General features: G+C 37.5%; 1 protein-coding gene across 1 annotated transcript in view; it reads left to right on the forward strand.

Moving 5' to 3' along the window:
- The window catches only part of tcerg1l (transcription elongation regulator 1 like), a 104,551-nt gene that overhangs the window by 2,776 nt on the left and 80,093 nt on the right, over positions 1-21,682 (forward strand). Inside the window, exons 3-4 of the mRNA XM_046853319.1 lie at positions 8,821-8,967; positions 9,224-9,395. Of these exons, the coding sequence (XP_046709275.1) occupies positions 8,821-8,967; positions 9,224-9,395 (319 nt within the window). The remainder of the gene's footprint in view (positions 1-8,820; positions 8,968-9,223; positions 9,396-21,682) is intronic.

Here is a 21,682-nt window from a genome sequence, read left to right on the forward strand (position 1 = left end):
CTAATATAGTGATGAACTCCCCTCTGTCTGAGAAAAACACTGAAGAATGTTCATTCATTATGTACATTTATGACTTTCCATGCTATGTTTTTTCTTCAGGAATCATTTGCGACCTTTGAATGGGTCCTGATTTAATTTGGTATAAAATATACAAGTCATGAAAAGTACACTGGTACACACACAATGCATGTCATCCAACTAGGAGGATTCTTGCTTCAATTAAAATTAATGTATTACGTTTTTGGGTATGTACACACATTATGTCAAAATATTTAATTGCATTCAAACAGACCAGGTTTTGAATATTCTGCTAAGCTTATGCAGACAATCATTAGCCTATAAAGTGACTCTGAACAAGTTCTGTTCATCGATGTGCTGACAACCTCACATTTATCACCTGACTACATATGAACTAGATTATTAAAACAGAACAGACTTAAAACCAGTTAACACAGTCAACAGTTGATCCACCAAACACCAAGAGCTATAAAATAAACCAGCTAATACAGAGGTTGTGTTTTTTTTTTCATTGTTTTGTAGCCAGAGTATGCGTTATCTGTGAAACAGATAAATTCCAGTGATACAATACCGATACACTATGTAGTCAAATGTGCAGCATGTGAAAACCTTATTGTCATACACATTTTTATTTCTGCAAGATGACTATGAGGATTTAACCATAAGAGTATTACTAATGTAGGGCATTGATGTTGGGTGAGAAAGACATTTGGCATGTGGCTGGTTTTCTACATCATCTCAAAGTGTTCTGCTAGGTGAAGGTCATGGCTCATGGTCACTCAAAAGCTTCCACACCAACCTTGTGGCAAACCTTTGAACCATATACAGATTTGATGGTCAGGTTCTTAAAAACATTCAGCGATATAGTGCGTTTTGTTTATTTGTTAGACCTACTGTATGTAGCTTTGTTTTAATTTTAACTTTCCACCAAACTTGGACAACCATTTGTTTCAATTCGGCATGGTTTGTTTTTGCATTTGAAGTGAATCATATAATTAAAGTGAGCATTCAAACAGGTTGATAGCTATCCATATTTAAAGTACCTCTAAAAAAAGTGGATTGTAATTATATCAGCTCTAACTAAATTACTCACACTCAATAATGTATTATCAAACCCTAACTCCAGTTAAAAAATATGGTGCTAAAGAAAGAAGTTAACCTGTAGTGTTCATAGATTATATATTAAGTGTTAACAACTAGAGATTATTGCTATATTAAAGTTTGTTCATGTTAGCTTCTTAAGATGGTGGGTAACATTCTATGTCTGAAAAGGTTAATAGCCGAACCTTCTGAATATGCATGAGGTCTGAACTATTGACATATCGGTATTTCACCGGAGTTCATATGACATCCTCCATTCCTTCTTAAATCAAAGCCTTTTTACAGTGAAATGTTCATGCAAATTTTAGAAAAAAAAGGCTTTCTATTTCAAGCCAGAAAAAAAAAAAACTTTAATGAATCATCACTGCCAGTCCCAGTACATTTGGTGCCCTAGGCGAGCTTCACTATCTTGCAACAAGTTTTTGGAGAATATGCATATAGTTTTTGTCTTCATTTTACAAACTCATGACAAATTACTTAGGAAGCCACATCTGCTTTTTACTGCCTTTCTCTTTGCAGCTAAATAGCTTTGCACTTGATGCTCTGATGTACATCAATTTTGTTTCCACACTGCCACCTTGAGAGTGTCTCTGAGTTTTGGGTTGGCAAACAGAAAAGGCCAATGCTTGTGCATTGGTTCCACTTACTAATCTTGTCTGTAACAGCTCTTCGTCTATCAGTAATCTGCTTTGTGGGAGCTGTGAAAAGATGGCAGCAGTGGTGCAATTGGCTCTTGCTGTAGCTCAATATACATTTGTAGCTGCTCCAAATTGGCAAAATGACACCTGCCTCCAAATGGCGCTGTAGGCTGCTACTAATGTTGGGTATGTCAGGGACTGGCCATTTATATGTACAGTTACACCACATTAGCATTGCAGTACTAATAATAGATAACATACTCAATACACTTAAATGTTTTTTAAATAGTGTGTTCACAATGGGAAACTCAATGGAATGTGTATTATTAATAGACAGATACAGGCTGCTGTTCTCCTGCAGAAGGGGTGCAGCTACAGGGGGTACTCCATTTTAAATTTCGCTAAATGGCTGACATACCATGTGAGAACACTGCTGCTACAGTACTTATGCAAATTAGGAGTAAAAAATATTCAGGATAATTTTGGTTTCAGAATTGTCAGTAATTTCTGTATAGGCTGTTTGGGTGAAGCTTGATGATGACCTGATGATGAGTACCTCATGGTACTTTGTCATTTTTGTTTAGTGCAAAATATTGTGTGATCAATTTGACATTTCACAACTCTAAAAACAGGTACTGCATATTTATATAGATTTATATTAGAGGAATGTGTACAACATAATTTCTGTCTGATTTATCACACTCTTCTTATATGCAGAAATCTTTGTTTGGTCAAACACACAAATTGCAGATTAGTTTAAGTTTGAATGTATTTCTTTTATCCCATTTTACCAATGTTTGTGAATATTACCTTTGTTTTAGATACATATATGTAAAGAGTGATTACGACTTTCCCAGCACAAGTGCTTATACAACACGCGATACTTTTCAGGTTACTTTACATTGCATTGTTACTACTTATAGAAATAGTTACTACTAATTCTTCCTCTGGGACAAAGCTATCCACTGTAGAAGAAGAAATGTTTTTTGATAGATACAATCTTATATTTGACAAAATGCATTTCAATGAATAACAGATAAAATGATAAGTTTGGATCAAAAGTGGGGTCAATGTTTAATACCTTTATTCACAGCTTTATTCTAATTAAATCAAATGGTAGATCACTGTTTTTTTTTTATGAATATACATGTACATGCTGAACAAAGTAACTAGCTACTATAGCTTCTAAAGTATAAATAATAATATAGTAAACAAACACAATTTAAGTTCTTCTCTTTCCTTTTAAGTATCTGTAATGATCTTATCTTTCCTTCATACCACTTGGTTAGGGATGCAACCAAATACAATTTTTCTTTTCTAAAATTAACAGATGTGTTCTAATGAGGAACCAAAAAAAATGAATAAAAAGCCCACTTTATTTTGCCAGAAAAAAATTTAAGAACATCTGTTGGAGACTAGAAGTGTGCATCAGTTGGAAACAATAAAAAGACATGTAATTTGGAGGATTTAAGAGCTGTCATATAAGAGTTTATAAATAACATGGGCAGGCTAAACAATTTTAATTATAGTGACGGTAGGATTGAAATGTTGAGACTAGATATCCAATTCAATGGATGTAGCTGAGGGCAGGTTGAGGAACTGTCAAAGTCAGAAACACGCCCCATACTGACAGTACTGGCATTTCATTCTCTGGATTTTTTTTTCTGGGGGCACAGAGTTTAAATTAATTAAAAACAAACAAGCTAACAAACAAAACCAACAAACAAGCAGGAACTCTTTGGATTATCTAACTCCAATTTTGGATTTAAATCCAAATATAGGTACAAATAATTAATTTGGGTTACAGCCCTACTCCTTGAGAAAACAAACATGAACAACCTGGGGTTTGTCAGTTTACTTGGTGTAGCATGTGAGTGGAGAAACACTGAATACCTTAAAATAATGAATTGTGCTTCGATATGCATAAACACTTATTCTGTTTACAGTGTGTGTTCTGAATAAAATAACAAAAGTGAGTTGACACTTGTGAATAAGTAGCAAGGTATAGTGCATTTAAATGATATCTATTTGTGTTAAAAAGATTCAAATTATTACATTGAATTAATGCATATGTCTTTATATATCCAAAGTATCTACAATATTCTTTGGTCACTGCATTGCATTGGATACAGAGATTCTACTGGGAACACTGGACATAAAATGGCAAAGCATGCAGGATGAGATGCCAGTCCATTTCAAGGAATCATACACATGCATATTCACACTTTAATGATATACCTGGGGCAGTAGGTCTGCATTTGTGATTGTGGGAGTTGGAAGGTAACTGGTGAACTTCTAAGAAACCCATGATAATAGAAGTAGAACATGCACAGAAATTCCTCATGAACAGTAACCTGAAAGTAGGATTGAACTGTATACCCTGGAGCTATGAAGTACCACTGTGCTGCCCCTGACATCTGATAGGGTTGAATAAATGCCAAAAGTGCTTAATTATTCCTCTCATAGTGTTGTATTGAGAACATAGATTTAACATATCACGAATTAACTGTGAATTTTTGTTCTGTATGTGAAACAGCTTTTCTGGTGCATTGTCTGAAAATGAAAGCCATAAACATGACTGCTTGGTGTGTAGTATTTCTTTAGATTTTTACAATTCAAGGACCATTGGTCAAGAGGGGCTTTTGTTATACTCCATATTAAACCTCATTACAGCTCACATTTTGCCTGTCATGTTTCATAGTCTTGCCAACTCTTTGCGAGTGGGTCCAGTGCCACTCCGGATAATGGGCTGACCTTCGGGCCAGTATTAGCATACGGGCCATTATGTTGAGGATTATAAATGAGGTTAGGTAGGTCGATAGGATGATGACTGTAAAGAGCATAAAGCTGTTATTCTCCATAAAACTCTTACTTACTTCTTACTTCTCTTTGTACTTGCACAAAACCTCTAGTGGGGCTTCTTTCTGATTGCTTAATGTATACCACCTCCCACTCATGAATGCAGCATGGCATTTAATCACCAAAAGCTATATGTGAAGAGTTTTTAAACTACTAAGACTAGGAAACAATGTTGTTGGTTTATATTTCCCTGACAGACAGCAGAGGTGTATAGCACAGCAAATTTAAACACCAACTTTCCTCTGGGTTACAAAGAGCATCAGGCTTCTGATTGACTTGCGCCATAGTGAGGAAATGACTCAGCCCAGGAGAGTATGTGTCACAAAGTGGTACTTCCCGCAGCTGAGTGTGGTTAATAATGAGCACTGTGGAAATAGATCGGTGATAATGTAGAGAAGTGACTCCACTCTCGGGCATTAAGGATTCTCTTTGCGCCTGCACCACACTCCAGGCACATTACCGGAATATAATTGACATTCTGTAGATAACTTACATTCATACTGTATGAAGCTACTGAGTTTCATCCAAAAGCTTCTTATTTCCTAAGTGTGAGCTTGGAAACTCAAACACAGATACATTTAAATTATGTGCACATAAAAGTTTGTAAAAAAAAAAAGGTTTTTATTATAAATAAATGGGCTTTGACATTCCTGTGCCATTGACTTTTACTTTATGCGAAATTGATCAGACCCTTTTGAACCCGAAGTTCCAGCTCTATACAGAATATTCACCATAATTCGAATGTTAAACTTTAGCTTTTAGCCAGGTTATTGAGGCTTTTGTTAAATCAGTGAATGGAAAGAAACCTCCCACAGTTACGAAAGCCATAAATTGGAAACATGTGACCTGCTCCATTATTTGGTGTCACCATGACCCAGAGCCTGTGTCTTGAAAACTGTGTTTTTGAAGGGGAAAAGGGTTTCTGAATATGAGATGATATTAATGCGTCATATTGCAGTTGACTGGGTAGAATCTATTGATTAATTTTCTATAACAACAGCTCAGGGAGTAGTTATATTTGCTAGGCAAAGGCAGTCAGTAGTTTTTCAAATGTATTTAATTATCAGCATTGTGATGCGTTTTCCATGAAGAGATGTTTATTTAACACTTCTGAAAGGAGTCTTAAGTGCCAGTGCATTGAGACAGTAAGGAGTAAAGCTGGGACTTATTTTTTTGACCAAGAGAATTGCAAATTCTGTTTTTATTTCTGTTTAGAGTGAGTGTCCTTTTTTTTTTGAACAAAAAAAAATCACATTATCTTGCTTTATAGAAAACATGGAGAGAGTGATACAGGCTGGGCAAATAGGTAATGGGCAGGTGTCTAATCGCCTAGTTGACACAGTAGATAAGTGAATATTAAAAGTACAAACAATATAGTAAAAAAGCATACTGTGATTGATCATAATATAAATAGATAGATCCCTGGATGAGCTTTCTTAATACTCCTTAAGAAGTAAAGGCTTTAGGTTGGAAGATGTATAACATAACAGCCTATATATTATAATTTGTTTAACTGAAAGAGAGACAAATAACAAGTTTGTTTGATTATGTATGTTAAAAATATTCCAACATAAATAATAGCACGAACAAACTTGTTCCATGGATGTTCCATTATAATAAACTAAACTGTAAACAGATTCTACTATGATCATTCAAAATCGAGGTACATAAATATGACACGTTTTTGTTCTTTCATTTAAAAATGTATTTAGTTATAAGGCAACAGTGTTTGTTAAATAATTAAAATACACAGAGACTGAGCAGTAACTTAATCTTAAACTGATCCTGAGCTTATTGCATGCACATTATCAAACACATCCAGGCAATTTCATCCTCTTGTGATTTCATTTTAGCATTTTTACCAGTTTATTATTGCGCAGGATTTCTGATGTGAGGAAATCTGAAGTAAAGTATTGTGAGGAAATCTGATAACTTCATCCTGCAGGTAAAACTCTGCTATTGAGTGGGCTGTAAGTATACAGATGATTGAACAAATATCCAGAGGTGTGGATTTTTGAAAACAAAAATGAAAAAAGAATTGAAAATATCTATACTCCTGACCATAGAATTTTTTCCCCCCAGTTTTAGCCCAGAGAGAATGGCAGTGTTCCTGTATCATGCTCATGCATGTCTTCTTTGCATGGTAGAGATTTTAACCTGCATTTGCTGATGACATGGTAAACTGTGTTCACAGACAATTATTTCTGGAGGTGTTAATGAACACATTCGGAGATTTTTATTGCAGAATCTTGACTGTTTTAAATGCAGTGTCACTTGAGGGCCCGAAGATTATGGGCTTCCAATATTGATTTACACCCATGTCCCTTGTGCACAGAGAATTTTCCAGATTCTTTGAAACTGTTGATGATATTATGTACTGTAAATGATGAGATATAACACACACACACACACACACACACACACACACATACACACACACACCCACACCCACACACACACCCGTACATACAAACACACAAATACACATCATCATTACCTGTAGAATGTGCTATAACAACTTAAAATTCATTACAATTTCCATGCAGTACATTTTGTGATTTGTGTTTGTGACTTGTTCTTAATATTGACAGTTTGGCATAGAATTTTTACGCCTTTTTCATTTAAGAAGAGCAAGTTTTCAGAATCATAATACTGCCTGATCTGACTGAGAATGTCCTTGGCAGAAATACACCCCTCACACACCTGCCTTGCAAATTCAGCCTAAACCAAAGAGTATTTAAATTCTCTCCATAAATTGGTGCAAAGATATAATTTTAAAAACCCATTAGAAGCTTCTAATGCATCAGTGATCATCATTTAATGACAGCTTTAGACCAGTTTATTTAAAACTGAAAAACCTTTTATCATTTCCAAAATAGTTTTCAGAACAGGAGTGAAAAGAACAGGCAACAATCAGCATAAAAATTGGTTTGAGTTAGATAGCACTTATTAAGGGGTGAACTATTTCTTTGTTCTGTATTCAGTAAAGCCTAAATTATTCAGATTTAAATATAATAATTAATGACTTTTCCTCCAAGTCTTAGCTAGTGTCAAGTAACTGCTGGTGATTAGAGCTAATAAGAATCATGTCACTCATACATTTCATGTTCTAAAGTAATCATCATCATGGTTAATCATAATTTATGTTAATGTAACAACAATTTAACTTTTAAGTTGGTCTTACTCAAACTGTAATATAACCAGTTAATATTAGCAAACACACACACACACACACACACACACACACACACACACACACACACACACACACACACATTAAAACACACAGATAGCTACAGTGTTAAGTGTTACTTTTGTACAGTATGTTGTTATTGATGAGACGTACACAGAAAGAAGTTTAACTTGCAATGGTGTTATTAACAGATAATAACAGATAATAACAGATATTCACTTTCACCTCAGTGTCTTTAAAACTACAGTAACCCTAACCCATAGTAACATCTCTCATGGAAATGCATATAATTTATGCAAAGATACTAAAGTATCTATTTTTTTTTCTTTGAAATATATTAAAGTATCAATATGCAAAATAACAAAGTACAACTACTTAAATAATTTTCAATATTAAATACAGGTTGTACCCCCTGAGTTACGATGGTTCAACGTATAATATTGTAACTTTCGAGCAGCATTTAAATTTTTGTACGCTGGGATGCTGCCAGCTTGTACCCATCTCCTGCCTTGTGAGATGTATTTATCTATTGTCAGTGGTCGACAGAGTTCAGTTGTCTCTGTGTTAGTGGGCACAATACGATACAATATTTTCAAGTTACGATGGGGTCATTTAAATCGTAAGTTGGGGACTACCTGTATATTTTAAACATTTTCAGTCATTTTCTATAAAAACTCTTAATTGTGCATTACCATAACTAGTAATTGAAATATTGTTTCTTTTTAGATATACAATTATGTACTACACACTGTTCTTATGTCAAAATAGTTTTTATTTGATATAGTAATTTTAACAAATTTCCTTGAATAAAGTGCATTGTATATTTTGCACTAATTATATAAATGTAATAAATGGATGCTCATTGTCCTCACACTAGGCCCTTTTTCCTATCAACACACTAGCCTTATGTCCTTACACTTAAATTCTACAAGTAATGAAATGAAACTTCTATGACTTCAGATTAATGGCAAATAAACACGTCCTTCAATTCCCCCTCTGTGTGTCTCACAGTGGGAGCTTACATCTAGACCTCCCATGCTTGGATTTCAGCCTTCTACGGGTGTTGATTTGGTCCCTGTGTTCCCTGTTGTGTATCGCACCGTACTTCACCCACACTACGGCAAGTCCTGGGTGGAAAAACGCACGCCTGACTACAAGGTAAAAAGCTGCAGTGTGTTATAAATGCCTTAATTGTAACCCGGTGCAGAACGTTGAATGTATACGTAATAAACTGTCTTCTACACAAAAAAAGCTCATTAAAACAGTATGAAAACAGCAAGCATTTTTCTCCGCATGTTGGCCATCTCTAGTGAGAATTTAATTCTATTTATGGCAAATATAATTACAAGCACTATTAGTGGAACATAGGATATTAAGGTTGTTCAGCATTTTTACTTTACTCTCTTACTCATAGGTTTATCTCAATAATGCTTTGGAGACCTGGATTGGGCCAGAGGAAGTGGGAATTTTTCAACGTCAGGAAAAGCCAGTGTTAATGACAAACCAAGTGGCGATGAGCATATCGAGGCCAGCAGCTGCCTCCAGGAATTTTCACACTTTGCTTCTGACACCCAGGCGAATTTCAGGTAGGAGGAAGAATTTTCTAATCCTTTATTCTTTGGCCTCCTGGCCCACTGTCATGCTTGCCTTAATCCACAGGTTTTTTTTATTGCGCTCCACTAAAATTTTATTCTTTTTTCAAATTCGATTGGATTTGAATCCTTTTATTTTACTGCAAGCAAAGCTATCAGTCTGTCAGCCTTCATTTAAAAAGATAAAAAACATTAGTAGGAGGATAGGCTTTATTTCTCAACAATAAATTTCAAACCATGGCTTGGAAGGCATTATAGCAGTGAAGTAAATGCAGACAACTTGTATAAAGGTCAAATGAAGGTCTCCCAATATGGGATAAAAATAGATATGGATTATAAGTGCACACCTGCGTGGCTTAGATGTCTATAATAGTGCACTCCTCTGCAGCAGTAACCTGGGTGCACTCCTTTCTGTCCCCGTGTAGCTGGACAGAGATGGATTTCATTGCAGGAATAATAGTCTGTTACTGAAGGATTAGTCTTTAAAAGATAAAAAAAAACACATGTCTGGAGGATTTTGTATTTCTGCAAGAAGGAAATATTGGAAATACAATTATTGCATGATCTTCTGTATATAGTTAAACAGATAAGTGCAATGTACTCATATATTTAAAAGAGGGATACCAGAGTGATTTTGGTATTCACTATTTATTATTCATTTAGTGATCATTTCTCAAATTTTGTCATATTAGTAACATTAAAAGGTGTATGAAATACATTTATAACAGTTGCACTGAAAAAATATTAAAATAGCATGCTTGCAAGGAAGTTGTGGGGGCTGATCAGATTTTTTTTTGTATTACTGAAGAAGATACTGTAGAATGGTTATCATTTTCTCCATATATCTACATACTTAACATGTGGCTTTGATGTTGTTTAGTAGACTAAAATATTTTAAACCAGAAGTGTATTATAATAATTGGCCTTTTTTAATCATTGACCTTTCATAAACATCATTAGAATACAATTACAGAGCGAAGCCATTTTATTTGACATGTACAGTATATAATTATCTGCACTGTATGCATGCTATGTTGTAAGCCCATAAATCACCATATGTTGCTGTTGCAAAATATTACAACAGGGTTCACACTTGAAATCCCCTAGCTATGCTTTTGCATCCCCATGAATCTCTTCTTTAATCCAGTCAATGCATATGGTCAAAAGGTTTGAAACTGTGGTAATTTCCATGTGCTGTGCATTGCATAATTAGCAGGCTCTTCACTCCTACACAGTAAATTTGATATAAAATGTACAACATAAGCTTTAGGTTAAGGGTAAACCATAAAAAAACATATTGTTTGTATTATACATCGATCTCTTCATTATGTGGCATTATGTGGTACCACACATTCTTGGATAAAATGATGCCAAACTGTTTCCTGACCAACAACAATAATACATGATACTAGGCCCAGATAGCACAAATAGCAGGTTACAGATTACTTAAAAGGATGATAAAAGCCTGTGAGGTTCACAAGCTTATTGACAGGTAAAATAAAAATGAATTTATACTGGAGTTAATAGTAAACTAACAGTTCTATTTTACTGCAATTACCAGATTGTTTTAACACAATTTATATTTGATTATTGCCAAACATTATTATAAAACATTATTGTAATTTGCACATTCGCATTTACTGCGTGTATATCCTGCGTCATACTGTAACTCTTCCTCAATCTAGTGCACCACATTCTTTTTTGCTTGATTTATACAGTGTTACACAACTATGACTTTACTATTCCATTGAATTAATTTGTTATTTTCACTACTGGTTACATGCTAACATTTAATTGTCTTTATCCATGTACTCTGATACTGACAGTAAGGTTAAACATAACTCACCCATAAATCGAAGTTATATTTGAGCTCTAGTAAGGTTCCCTGGTGGTCTAGTGGTTAGGATGCGGCGCTCTCACCGCGGGTTCAAACCCTGGTCAGGAAACCAACCCCAGCCACTCTCAGTGCCGGTCCCAAGCCCGGATAAATGGGGAGGGTTGTGTTAGGCAGGGCATCCAGGATAAAAACATTTGCCAAATCAAACATGCGGAGGGTCCGCTGTGGCGACCCCTAACGGGAGAAGCCGAAAGAAAGATATTAGAGAGCTAGTGATTTATTTAAGAAGGAAGAAATAAACATTTTTAATACTCATAACCAATCAAATTCCACAGTTATAATTCAAAACATAAACTTTTAAAATGGAACAGCTGGTGTTCCATTACATTTACATTTCTGCAAGACTGAATAATACACCATTTAATATAACTGATATTGTTTTTTTTTTCTTGGTAAATTGGTTTTCTTGACTCTAAGATTCAATCACATGAGCAGAACCACAAGTTGAACAATACCAAAACATTGGGATTACGAAATGGCCACATTACATAACTGGCCAATTATAACCAGATAAAAAAAAATTGGCTATGGATGACAGACGTTGCAGGAGTCAATTATAAGGGCTTTACAAGAAATATGAAACAATTTTATGAAAGAATGTTGTGTTTTCTTAATTTGGAGTCTTTCATTTAAAAGGTTGTGGGTTCTGTATTGGTTGTACAAACTAAATTCTAAATAGGTTCTAAATAAACACAAATTATACACAGTATATGGAAGTAATTTAGCTAGTGATATAGTACAAAACATGCAATTGTCTATATTCTTTTATGACACAACAACTAAACTAAACAACTTCTCTCTCTCTCTCTCTCTCTCTCTCTCTCTCTCTCTCTCTCTCTCTCTATCAATGAAATACTAGCCTCGGATTGCCTTCTCTAGACATTTGTTATGCCCTGTCTGTTGCTTTGCAATCAAAAGAGACATACTTTAGACTTAAAAACCTCATTAAACCTATGACCACAGCTCAAGACAATATAGGAAGCTTTATTGTGGGCAGAGTAGAAAAAAATTTATGAAATCACAAATGGGACATCAACAATATGAAGACTCAGATTGCATGAGGCATGTGCTTTGTTTTAAAGACGTATATATGACTTCTAACAAATGTGTAAAATGGCAACAAAAAAAAGGTTTAGTTTAAGGTGTCTACTTAAACTGTCAAGGCTGATTGAATAGCTGTCAGAGATGTAGACTTCATTGGAATTTGGTCGAAACTGCTAGTTTAATGACCACATGTGTCTTTTTCTAGAGCACTGTCACCTTTATTCAATCACTGCTGCTGTGTGAACGAGTGAGTTAACTGACTTGTTCTGCCGAAGTTTGGCTTGAATTAGTGAGTATATGTGCTAATACAATGGATCACCATGGGTGCCACTACCTGTCAGGAGGCTGAGAGCGATGTGTAGGATTTAATGGCTGCATGCATTAGTTTGGCTTTAAATCCTAATTACTCTACCTTTTTTTCATGAAAAAGACTATTGCTATTTATACTAGTGCTACTAATGCTATTTATTTGTCACTGGATGGATTTTGCTATGTATAAGATAGTAAAAAAAACTAAACCTAAACCTAAACCTAATCAACTGATAAGATACTTGTATTTATAAAATTGAAAGTCCACTTGATGTTGTGGTACATGTCTTTGTTAGCCCAGAGCTGAATTTGTGTGACTAAAATACCTATCACAAAGGTATTTAACTGAATTTGAATACATTGTTCTAAATGAGCGGATAATGTGATTTAAACAGATACGTATAAGCACAGAGCTGTCTTTTTTTTTTTTTTCTTTTCAGAAGAAAATAAAATGGTTAATGGCTAGAGATGTGCATTGTCACTAGAATGCTGTAGAAAACAACAAAATTTTTTTATGTAAGCAGGGATTTTTTACGTTCAGGTCAAATATGCAGATATGAAACTCACCAAACAAAGAAGGCTACGTTTATTAACAGGAATGTACAGTATAGCACTGCACAATGAGTTTACGAGGTTCATTTAAAAACCCTTGTTGTGTTAATAAATATATATAGAATGGGAATGGTAGGTGTACCATCCAAGGTGTTTTCCCACCTTATGCCCTGTGTTTCCTTAATAGACTTAGATCCTTGGATTAAAATAAAGTGAATGAGTAGGGAACCAGACAATCACAGACCTAATAAAACTCTAAAATTCAGGATTAACTTTGTATATCTGTTCATCGTGAGCAGTTGTAGCTACACTTAATTTTTTAGGGTTCAATTTTTGTGACTCGAGTTAATGGAATGTTATTAGTTTACATAATTTCTAATGATAGAATAAAATTCACTAAAACTCACACTAACTTAATAAAAAGGCTTAGTATTTATTATTTAATATATTTTTCCAGTTGTTTATATGTTTCCCAAATTCATTAAAACAATATTGCACTAGCAAAAGTGTAATTATACTGAATATTAACACAGCTATTATGTGGCAGTAAGTATGAGCCCAAAGGTCATAAAGTCATCACATGCAGGCTGATATTCAGTATTCTTGCTTGTGCAATATTGCTTTTATACAACAGTTCCCTAAATGAGTAATTCATATCAAGAAAGTGACATAGACATTATATCAACAAAGCTTTTTTTTCCACTAACAAATCTAGTGTACCAAAGAAGCCACACTCACTTTCACAGCACATCAGCTAGCTGACTAGCTACCCCTACATTCATTTGTACATTCCTATTAAAGCTGCCCCTGGTAAACTTGACTCCACTTCTACATTTTCTCCTCATGAGAAAATCTTTCATATGATAAGACTAAAGTTTTGTTTGTCATGTCTGCTTATGATGAAAAGCAGACATGAAAAAAAACTACTGATCTGACAAGAATGTAGGCAAACATAGATAAGCAGAGAACAGTGAAACTTCTCTGTGTGATTATAGTTAATTTGACAAGTAGTCTTGGAACATTGTTTAATCACTAAAATTAGTGGACTGGGAAATAACTTTTGTATAATCTGAAATAATGATAGGAAGCGTACATTTACATTTGCGGCATTTAGCAGACGCCCTTATCCAGAGCGACGTACAAAAGTGCTTTAAATCTCTAGTAATGAATAAATCTACACTGGTACGCCAGATTACAAATTTAATATAAATATAACCCTAGAATTCTACAAACTTGGAAAGTGCTAATTTAAGTGTTTCAGGAAGAGGTAGGTCTTCAGTCGTCGCTTGAAGATAGTCAAGGACTCCGCTGTATGGACATCTAGGGGAAGTTCATTCCACCACCTTGGTGGCAGAACAGAGAAGAGCCTTGAAGTGTACTTACCTCTCATTCTGAAAGATGGTGGTACCAGTCAAGCAGTGTTGAAGGATCTCAGACAGCGTGGTGCAGTGCGAGATGTGATGAGGTCACTGAGGTAAGAGTAGGTGAAACCTCCTGTATGAAAACTCCCCAACTTTTTGTGTCAATACATCTTTTTGGTTCTTCAGTGGTATTATAACTTGATGGATTAAGAGGTGTATAATATATCAAGCTATATATCAACCAGTCTTAACCTCCACTATTTTTAAGATCCTATAAATTGAAGAAGTTGATACGTTACACTTTGAAGTCCTTCAAAACACTTAAATACTGATCCTAATAAGCTACAATGGTTGAACAATTCATTCATCTTGCACAACCTTATTGCATTTTGATAGCACTATACACAGTTCCTTGATATATGTGTATAGGACAGGAAACAAGAAATTTTGGCAGTGATGGAACACAGCCATATGCTAACCATTCTGTACAGAAACCCTTGTTTATTAAAGGTGTAAAAAAAGAGCAAAGGTTTGAAATCACATTGAATAGCAGATCAATGAACAATAAAACAAGCAGTGATTTGAGTGGAACTGATAAAACATTTTCAGCAGCATAGGAATACATTTCTATACTGTAGTCCCTTATTTACATGTCATGCATTTGACACATCATAGTTTAGCCTCAGATTTGTGACATAAATGAAATGTAAACATACACATTTATTCAAAATGGTAGTGAACATTAACACATTCATCTGACTACAGTTATGATCCTGCAACATTTATAGAAAAAACATCTCTAGGTTAAGTGTGTAACCCTAGTTCCCTGAGGGAACAAGACGCTGCATCGAAATGCTTTGGGAACGCCTCGCGTTGTCCACACTCTGAATCATGTGTGAAATCCGGCCAATAGGCAAGTCGAAACGTCATCGGCATGCGACGTTGCATAAACCAGGAAGCTACAAAATGGCTGAGCGATGGTAGCGACATTAGCTTCTGAAAAAGGGAAGGTAATTGCCACAGGGATGCAGGAAGTATGGCCTGTTGACGCAGCGTCTTGTCACTCAGGGATCTAGGGTTACATACGTAACCTAGAGATGTTCCCTTTCAGGAACTCGAGCTGTGTTTAAACGCTTTGGGAACGAGTGTCCAATCATGCAATACTGACCAGTCCTTGCCTAGTGTGTCTGAGCACCACTAGCATGCAGGACAGAGGAGCCAGGAGTGGCTCCGATGTTGAGGTCGTAAAACCTGACAAAGGCCAAAATGGGTGGACCAGCCGCATATGTCTGGTAGGGAAACCCCCGCGGACCAGGCCGCCAAACTCCGGGTTGAATGAGCCTTGACTCTGAAAGGAGTGGTATAACCAGAGGACTCATAACATGTGGTAATGGCATCCACTATCCATATACTCTGCTGAGAGTCTGCTTATTGGCAGGAAAACCTTTCCTATTCGGGCCATAGCGGACAAACAGCTGCTCAGACTTTCTCCTCGGACTCGTCTTGTGGAGATAGGTATCCAGTGCTCGCATTTTGCTTTGCGATTTTGCTTTTTCTGGTCTGGGGCTAGGAAAGGAGAGACAGGGCCACAGACAGAGCCTGTAGGTTCCCGACCCTCTTAAGGAAGGATATCACTAAAAGAAAGGCTGTCTTCACCGACAGGTACCTAAGAGCCACCTCGGCCAAAGGCTCGAATGGGGGTTCAGATAGAGCCGCCAACACAACGGCCAAATCCCACACAGGCACTCTGGGTCATATCTCGGGCCTCAGCCTCCGGGTGCCAAGTAGGAAACGTGTCACAAGAGGGTTTCCCCAGTGACTGCCCCGTAGGTGGAGTACAATAAGCCGCGATAGCGGACACGTAAACCTTCACGGTGAAAGGGGCCAACCCTGTGGCAAACTGTTCCTGCAAGAACTCCAGAACTGAAACAACCGGGCAGTTGACTGGGTCTAACTGGTGGTGCTCACACTATGTGGTAAACATCTGCCATCTAGCGGCCTATGACCTCCTCATGGAGGGAGCTTTGTAATGGCTGATAGTCTTAACTACCTCAGTAGAGAGACCAGCTGCTAGAAACTGTGCCCCCTCAGGGGCCACAGCCATAGCTTTCATAACTCTGGGTGGGGGTGAACTAGGGTTCCCCCTGCCTGCTAGAGTAGATCCCTCCTGGGTGGAATTTTTCAACGAGGTCCCTGGAGGAGGGACAGCAGGTCCGTAAACCACGGCTTGCCCGGCCAACGAGGTGCCACCAGAAGGAGATGTACTCCTTCCTGGTAGATTCTTTCCAGAACTCCCGGGAGCAGCACGATGGGGGAAGGCGTACAGATGTAGCCTCAGCCACGTCTGCACCATGGCGTCCATCCCCAGTGGGGCTGGGGGAGAGAGAGAGAACCAGAGGGGACAGTGCAAAGTCTCTGCCATATCTGCTCCACCAGCACGTGGAGATTTCTCAGGTCTTGGAGGAAGTGTTTTAGGTCTAAAAGCACGGCCATCATCTCCAGGCAGTTCATCTGCCATGAACGATGTAGCTCGTTCCACTGACCTTGGGAGGTGAGGCCACTCATGACCTATTCGAAGAGCTCGCTTCGAGACCTTGATAGTATCGAGTGGATTGCCCCCTTGGAAGAACCATCTGTCTCTGAGCCACCACTGGAAGGGTCTCATATGAAGGAGGCCAAGTGGAATCACGTTGGACGCTGCCGCCATGAGACCCAGCAGCCTCTGGAACTGCTTCACAGTGAGTGGTTGGCTTTCTCTTACTTCTCCGTCTGCTGTGAGGATGGCTGTGATCTGGGTGGGAGACAATTGACCCCGCAACACGATCGAGTCCCACACTACGCCCAAAAAGGTGGTTCTCTGCAATGGGGAAAGCACATTCTTCCTTGCGTTCAGTCTTAACGACATCTTGATGCCGGACCGCCTGAAGCTTTGATCGAGATTATAACAACCAGTCGTTGATATAGTTTAGAATGGGGATGCCCTAAAGCCGTAGTAGGGCTAAATCCGCATTCATGCACTTTGTGAAGGTGCAGGGTAAGAGTACTAGGCCGAAGGGGAGGATCCGATATTGGCAAGCTTCACCCCCGAAAGCAAACCTCAGAAACCTACTGTGAGCAGGAAGGATGGCTATGTGGTAATAGACGTCACTTAGACCTATCGTGACAAACCAGTCCTTGGATTTGATCTTGGATTTGATCTGAGACTCATGAGTGAGCGGTTCAAGGAGCGTAGATCTAGGATCGGCAACAATCCGCCGTCCTTATTCGGAACAACAAAGTACTGGCTGTATTAGCCTGACTCTCTGACTGAGGGAGGAACCAATTCGATGGCCCCTTTCCTCAGGAGTGTGCGTACTTCTTGCTCCAGGCTCAGAGCCTGCTTGGGTCCCACCAGGGTGAGACACAACCCGTTGAACTGGGGAGGAGAGGACCCGAATTAAATTGAGTAGTCCCTCTATATCGTATGCAGGACACACCAAGATACGTCTGGCAGCTCTTCCCAAGCTGCCAGGAAATCTCTCAGGGGACCCAGCCTATTGAGGCTGGCCTCTGACCCTCCCAGAGCAACTGGAGCAATGCCCTGCAGCCATTGGAGCCTCCGGAGAGGCAGCAGGTCTCCTCCATCTGCAGCGATCTCTCGGGTGGAGATGGAGGGAGACACAAGCTGGAGGGAGGCTGTGCCCGAAAGCATATCCTGTGGTAAGGCTACCAGACTGGCCTCCTGTGCCAAGGCATCCGATATGGAAACCAACCCCTCGAGGCTGGCCCTTAGACCTTTTAAGAGTGGCTGGAGCGGTGCCCTGCAGTTGTTGAGGCTGGCGAGTCTCCTCTATCCGCAGCGATTTCTCAGGCGGAGATGGAGAGATGGAGGGAGACACCCCCTGGAGGGAGGCTGCGCTCCAAGGCACATCCTGTGGTGGAGCTAACAACTTGGCCTCCTGGTGGTGACGAGGAGGTACAGGCACCATGCAAGGTGTAGACCGCCCTCCTCGATGTAGGGCGCTTCACCACCGCCGGTTTGTTCGAGGACCACCCTCAGGTTGTCTGACTTCTTCGATTTGGGCCTAGATTGTTTTTGGGCTTCGAGATACCCGGCCATGCTAGGAGGATGAAATACAGAGCTCCGCGTTACACACGCCGGAAGAAGGAACCACTGAAGCGAGTTCTGTTTACTGAGTACTGATTCATGATTTATATTTATTATATGTCATAATGTACATGAGAAAGAAACACTTTATTAAAATTTGATCACACCACCAATTAATAATGTCCATATTTGACCTTTAAGTCTAGTTTGTGTGTTTTATTGCTTTTATTTACTTTAATTAATTAGTCATTGTTTATAATGGCTATATAAATTTTGAATATAAAGCATTTTGTATTTTTGTGACTTATTCTGTACTTAGTTTACTTAGTGTACTTAGCTCATAAAGGCAAACCCGAATCACTACACACTACCTAGAATTAAATAATTAAACCAGGAAAGCAAATGAACACAAATATTCTTGTTTACTAGTATATTGCATTGTTTAAACTAATAATACGATGATTACTCAATTTATGCTAACAGGATGATATTATAAATAGTTTAATAATAAGACTAATACATAGTGAATCAATCTTTCACAATGTTTAATCTATGCTTCATTAAGCAGTTAACAACCTTAATTTAATGCCTTATATTTGTTTCATAAAATTAAATGGTACCAGTCATCTTGTGTGCGCAACAGTGCTTATTAACAATATGTTTATTATGAATTATGCTACAGCTTAATTAGTATATTTGCTGTGCTTGGTGAACCAAAACTTGAAATAATTATACATACTGTACACATACACTAAAGATAAAAATAATAAATAAAGAAATGTTTTGCATGCTTATTTTTCCAGCAGATTTAAGCATATGTAATTGTGTCACCAGCTGCCTACATGGTCAGCATTAGACTGTAGAGTTATAAATGTTTGATAGGATGATATTTTTATAGTACACTCACGGTGTTATTGCAACATGTTCCCTCTGCAAATCAGAATAAAACATAACCAGGTATTTGTTTTTTCAGACTTGTGTTCATATGTTGTTATTTGGGCTACAGCCTCGATTATAGTCTGCATGCATTCCACCTTGTATCGGGATATTGTATATGTTTTTAGTTTTGATTTGTTTATTTTGCACTTTTTTGCTTATTTAATTATTAAAAAAAAATGCACTTGTATCTGCCTCCACTATAAATCCTTGACAATAACAAGCCTAAGAAAATTTGTGTATACAGTCAACCCCCGATAATTCGCGGTTCGGAAAATTTGCGGGTTCTCATTTGGAACCTAACTAACAGCAAGTGGCGGATTATCTTAAAATTCGCAGGAATCCGCAGCAGGACCGAATTTTCAGGAACGCTAGGATTAACATTTCAAACTATGTTTTCACTAACGAATTTCATACACATTTTTTAAAACACATTATTTCATTATTCATTTGATGTCATAAATAAAGCATTTGTGTCCATTACTTCACATTTTCTGTTAAATATGTACCAACTTACTTATGAATTCACTAAGGTACCATAGGGGCTGTGTCCAATCCTATATCTATATTATTGTGAGTGTCTATTTAGAAGTAAAAAATATACAGTATGCAGTGTTAAAGCTGTAGGTATGGGCGAGAATTTTAGCTCTCATTTTCCTCAGAATAGATTTTGTGATCAAAAGGTTATTGTTTTAACAGGTTTCATGGGTGCTGTCGGTGCAGGCACAGTATACACAGTTTGTCCATGAAAGGGTAATATGCGGCAATTGAAGGGCTTATAAAAGGGGCGTGGCCAGGTGCAGCGCATTTATGTTGATGCATGTGGGCATCAGGTAGCAATCGGTGCTGAGACTGTGATAAAAGCCCACGTACTGTAGGTGACCGTGAATTTGCCTGCGAGGGCACTTGTGGCATTACAGTTGCAAGTTTAGATCTTTAGTCTCTCCTCATTTGAAAGCTTGATAAATCTGTAGCACAAACAGCTGTGAGGTTGCACAGAGAGTGCCCACCATACGTCTGCTTTATGCTTTTATCATTGACTGTGACGTGAATTTTGCTAGAAGTGTGCATGATTCCTGTGATATTTTTACATGCTAGATGCAAAAAATATGACTACCATTTGGCACCAAAACACTGCCACAATAAAATACATGATAATGCTATTTTGAATTCTCACTCCCATATGCCAGCGTGGCTCCATTACACCTACATTAAGCATCACATCCAGCCACTACTCTGTAAACAAAGAGGCTAGGGGACTTCTGAATTCACAAATGAGACAAAATCAGATGAGCCTTGTGGGTCTTTTAATTGTTTATTTGCATTAAGTGCCATCGCAGTGCTGCTCACACAATGTCATTTGACAGTTTCCTGGTAATCGTTTTTTTTTTGTTTGGTTTTTTATTTCTTGTCATTATTAGTACAGTAAACTGTCATTACAGTAAACCTTTTTCTCAACATTCCTCCAGTAACATTCATTTAAATTGTAGCCATAAACATCCATCATTATTCACTTTCCCTTGAGTTAAAAAAAACCACAAATTTTTCAGCTCCTGCGTTGAAAAAGGGACAGTTTTGCTTTACTATTATAAAGCTCTAACGCTGGGGACCATTTCTAAGAGTACTAAATAAACAGCTCCTCACACAAGGATTATGAATATCAACGACTACTTCCATTTATTATTAAAATTAGAACATATGCATGTCCATGTGAATGCCTTATTACTTTACAAACGTTATTTAGAAATCTGATTTTAATCCGAATTGAATTGCAGAGCTACTGTCAAAAAAAGAAGCTTTTTCATGCTAATCTGAATAGAGAGTTAAAACAGAGATGTACTATAAGTAAAAAAAAAAAAAAACACACATCAGACTGTGCTGCTATACAAAGATAATGCCCACCAGGGGGTTTGATGCAGCATGAGGTGCAATAAAAGTGACAGCATGGGCTTGAGTGTTATTCTACTAATACTACTGCGATCTGAAAATAATTACAATGTTTAATGTATTAATAAACAAGAAGTCACACATTTTAGCATGTTAAAGATTTAATGTTGTGGAACAAGTTAGTGACTTTTTTCTTCATTCTTCTTCA

The sequence above is a fragment of the Silurus meridionalis genome, chromosome 7 (assembly GCF_014805685.1).
Source record: "Silurus meridionalis isolate SWU-2019-XX chromosome 7, ASM1480568v1, whole genome shotgun sequence".
Classification (NCBI taxonomy): domain Eukaryota; kingdom Metazoa; phylum Chordata; class Actinopteri; order Siluriformes; family Siluridae; genus Silurus; species Silurus meridionalis.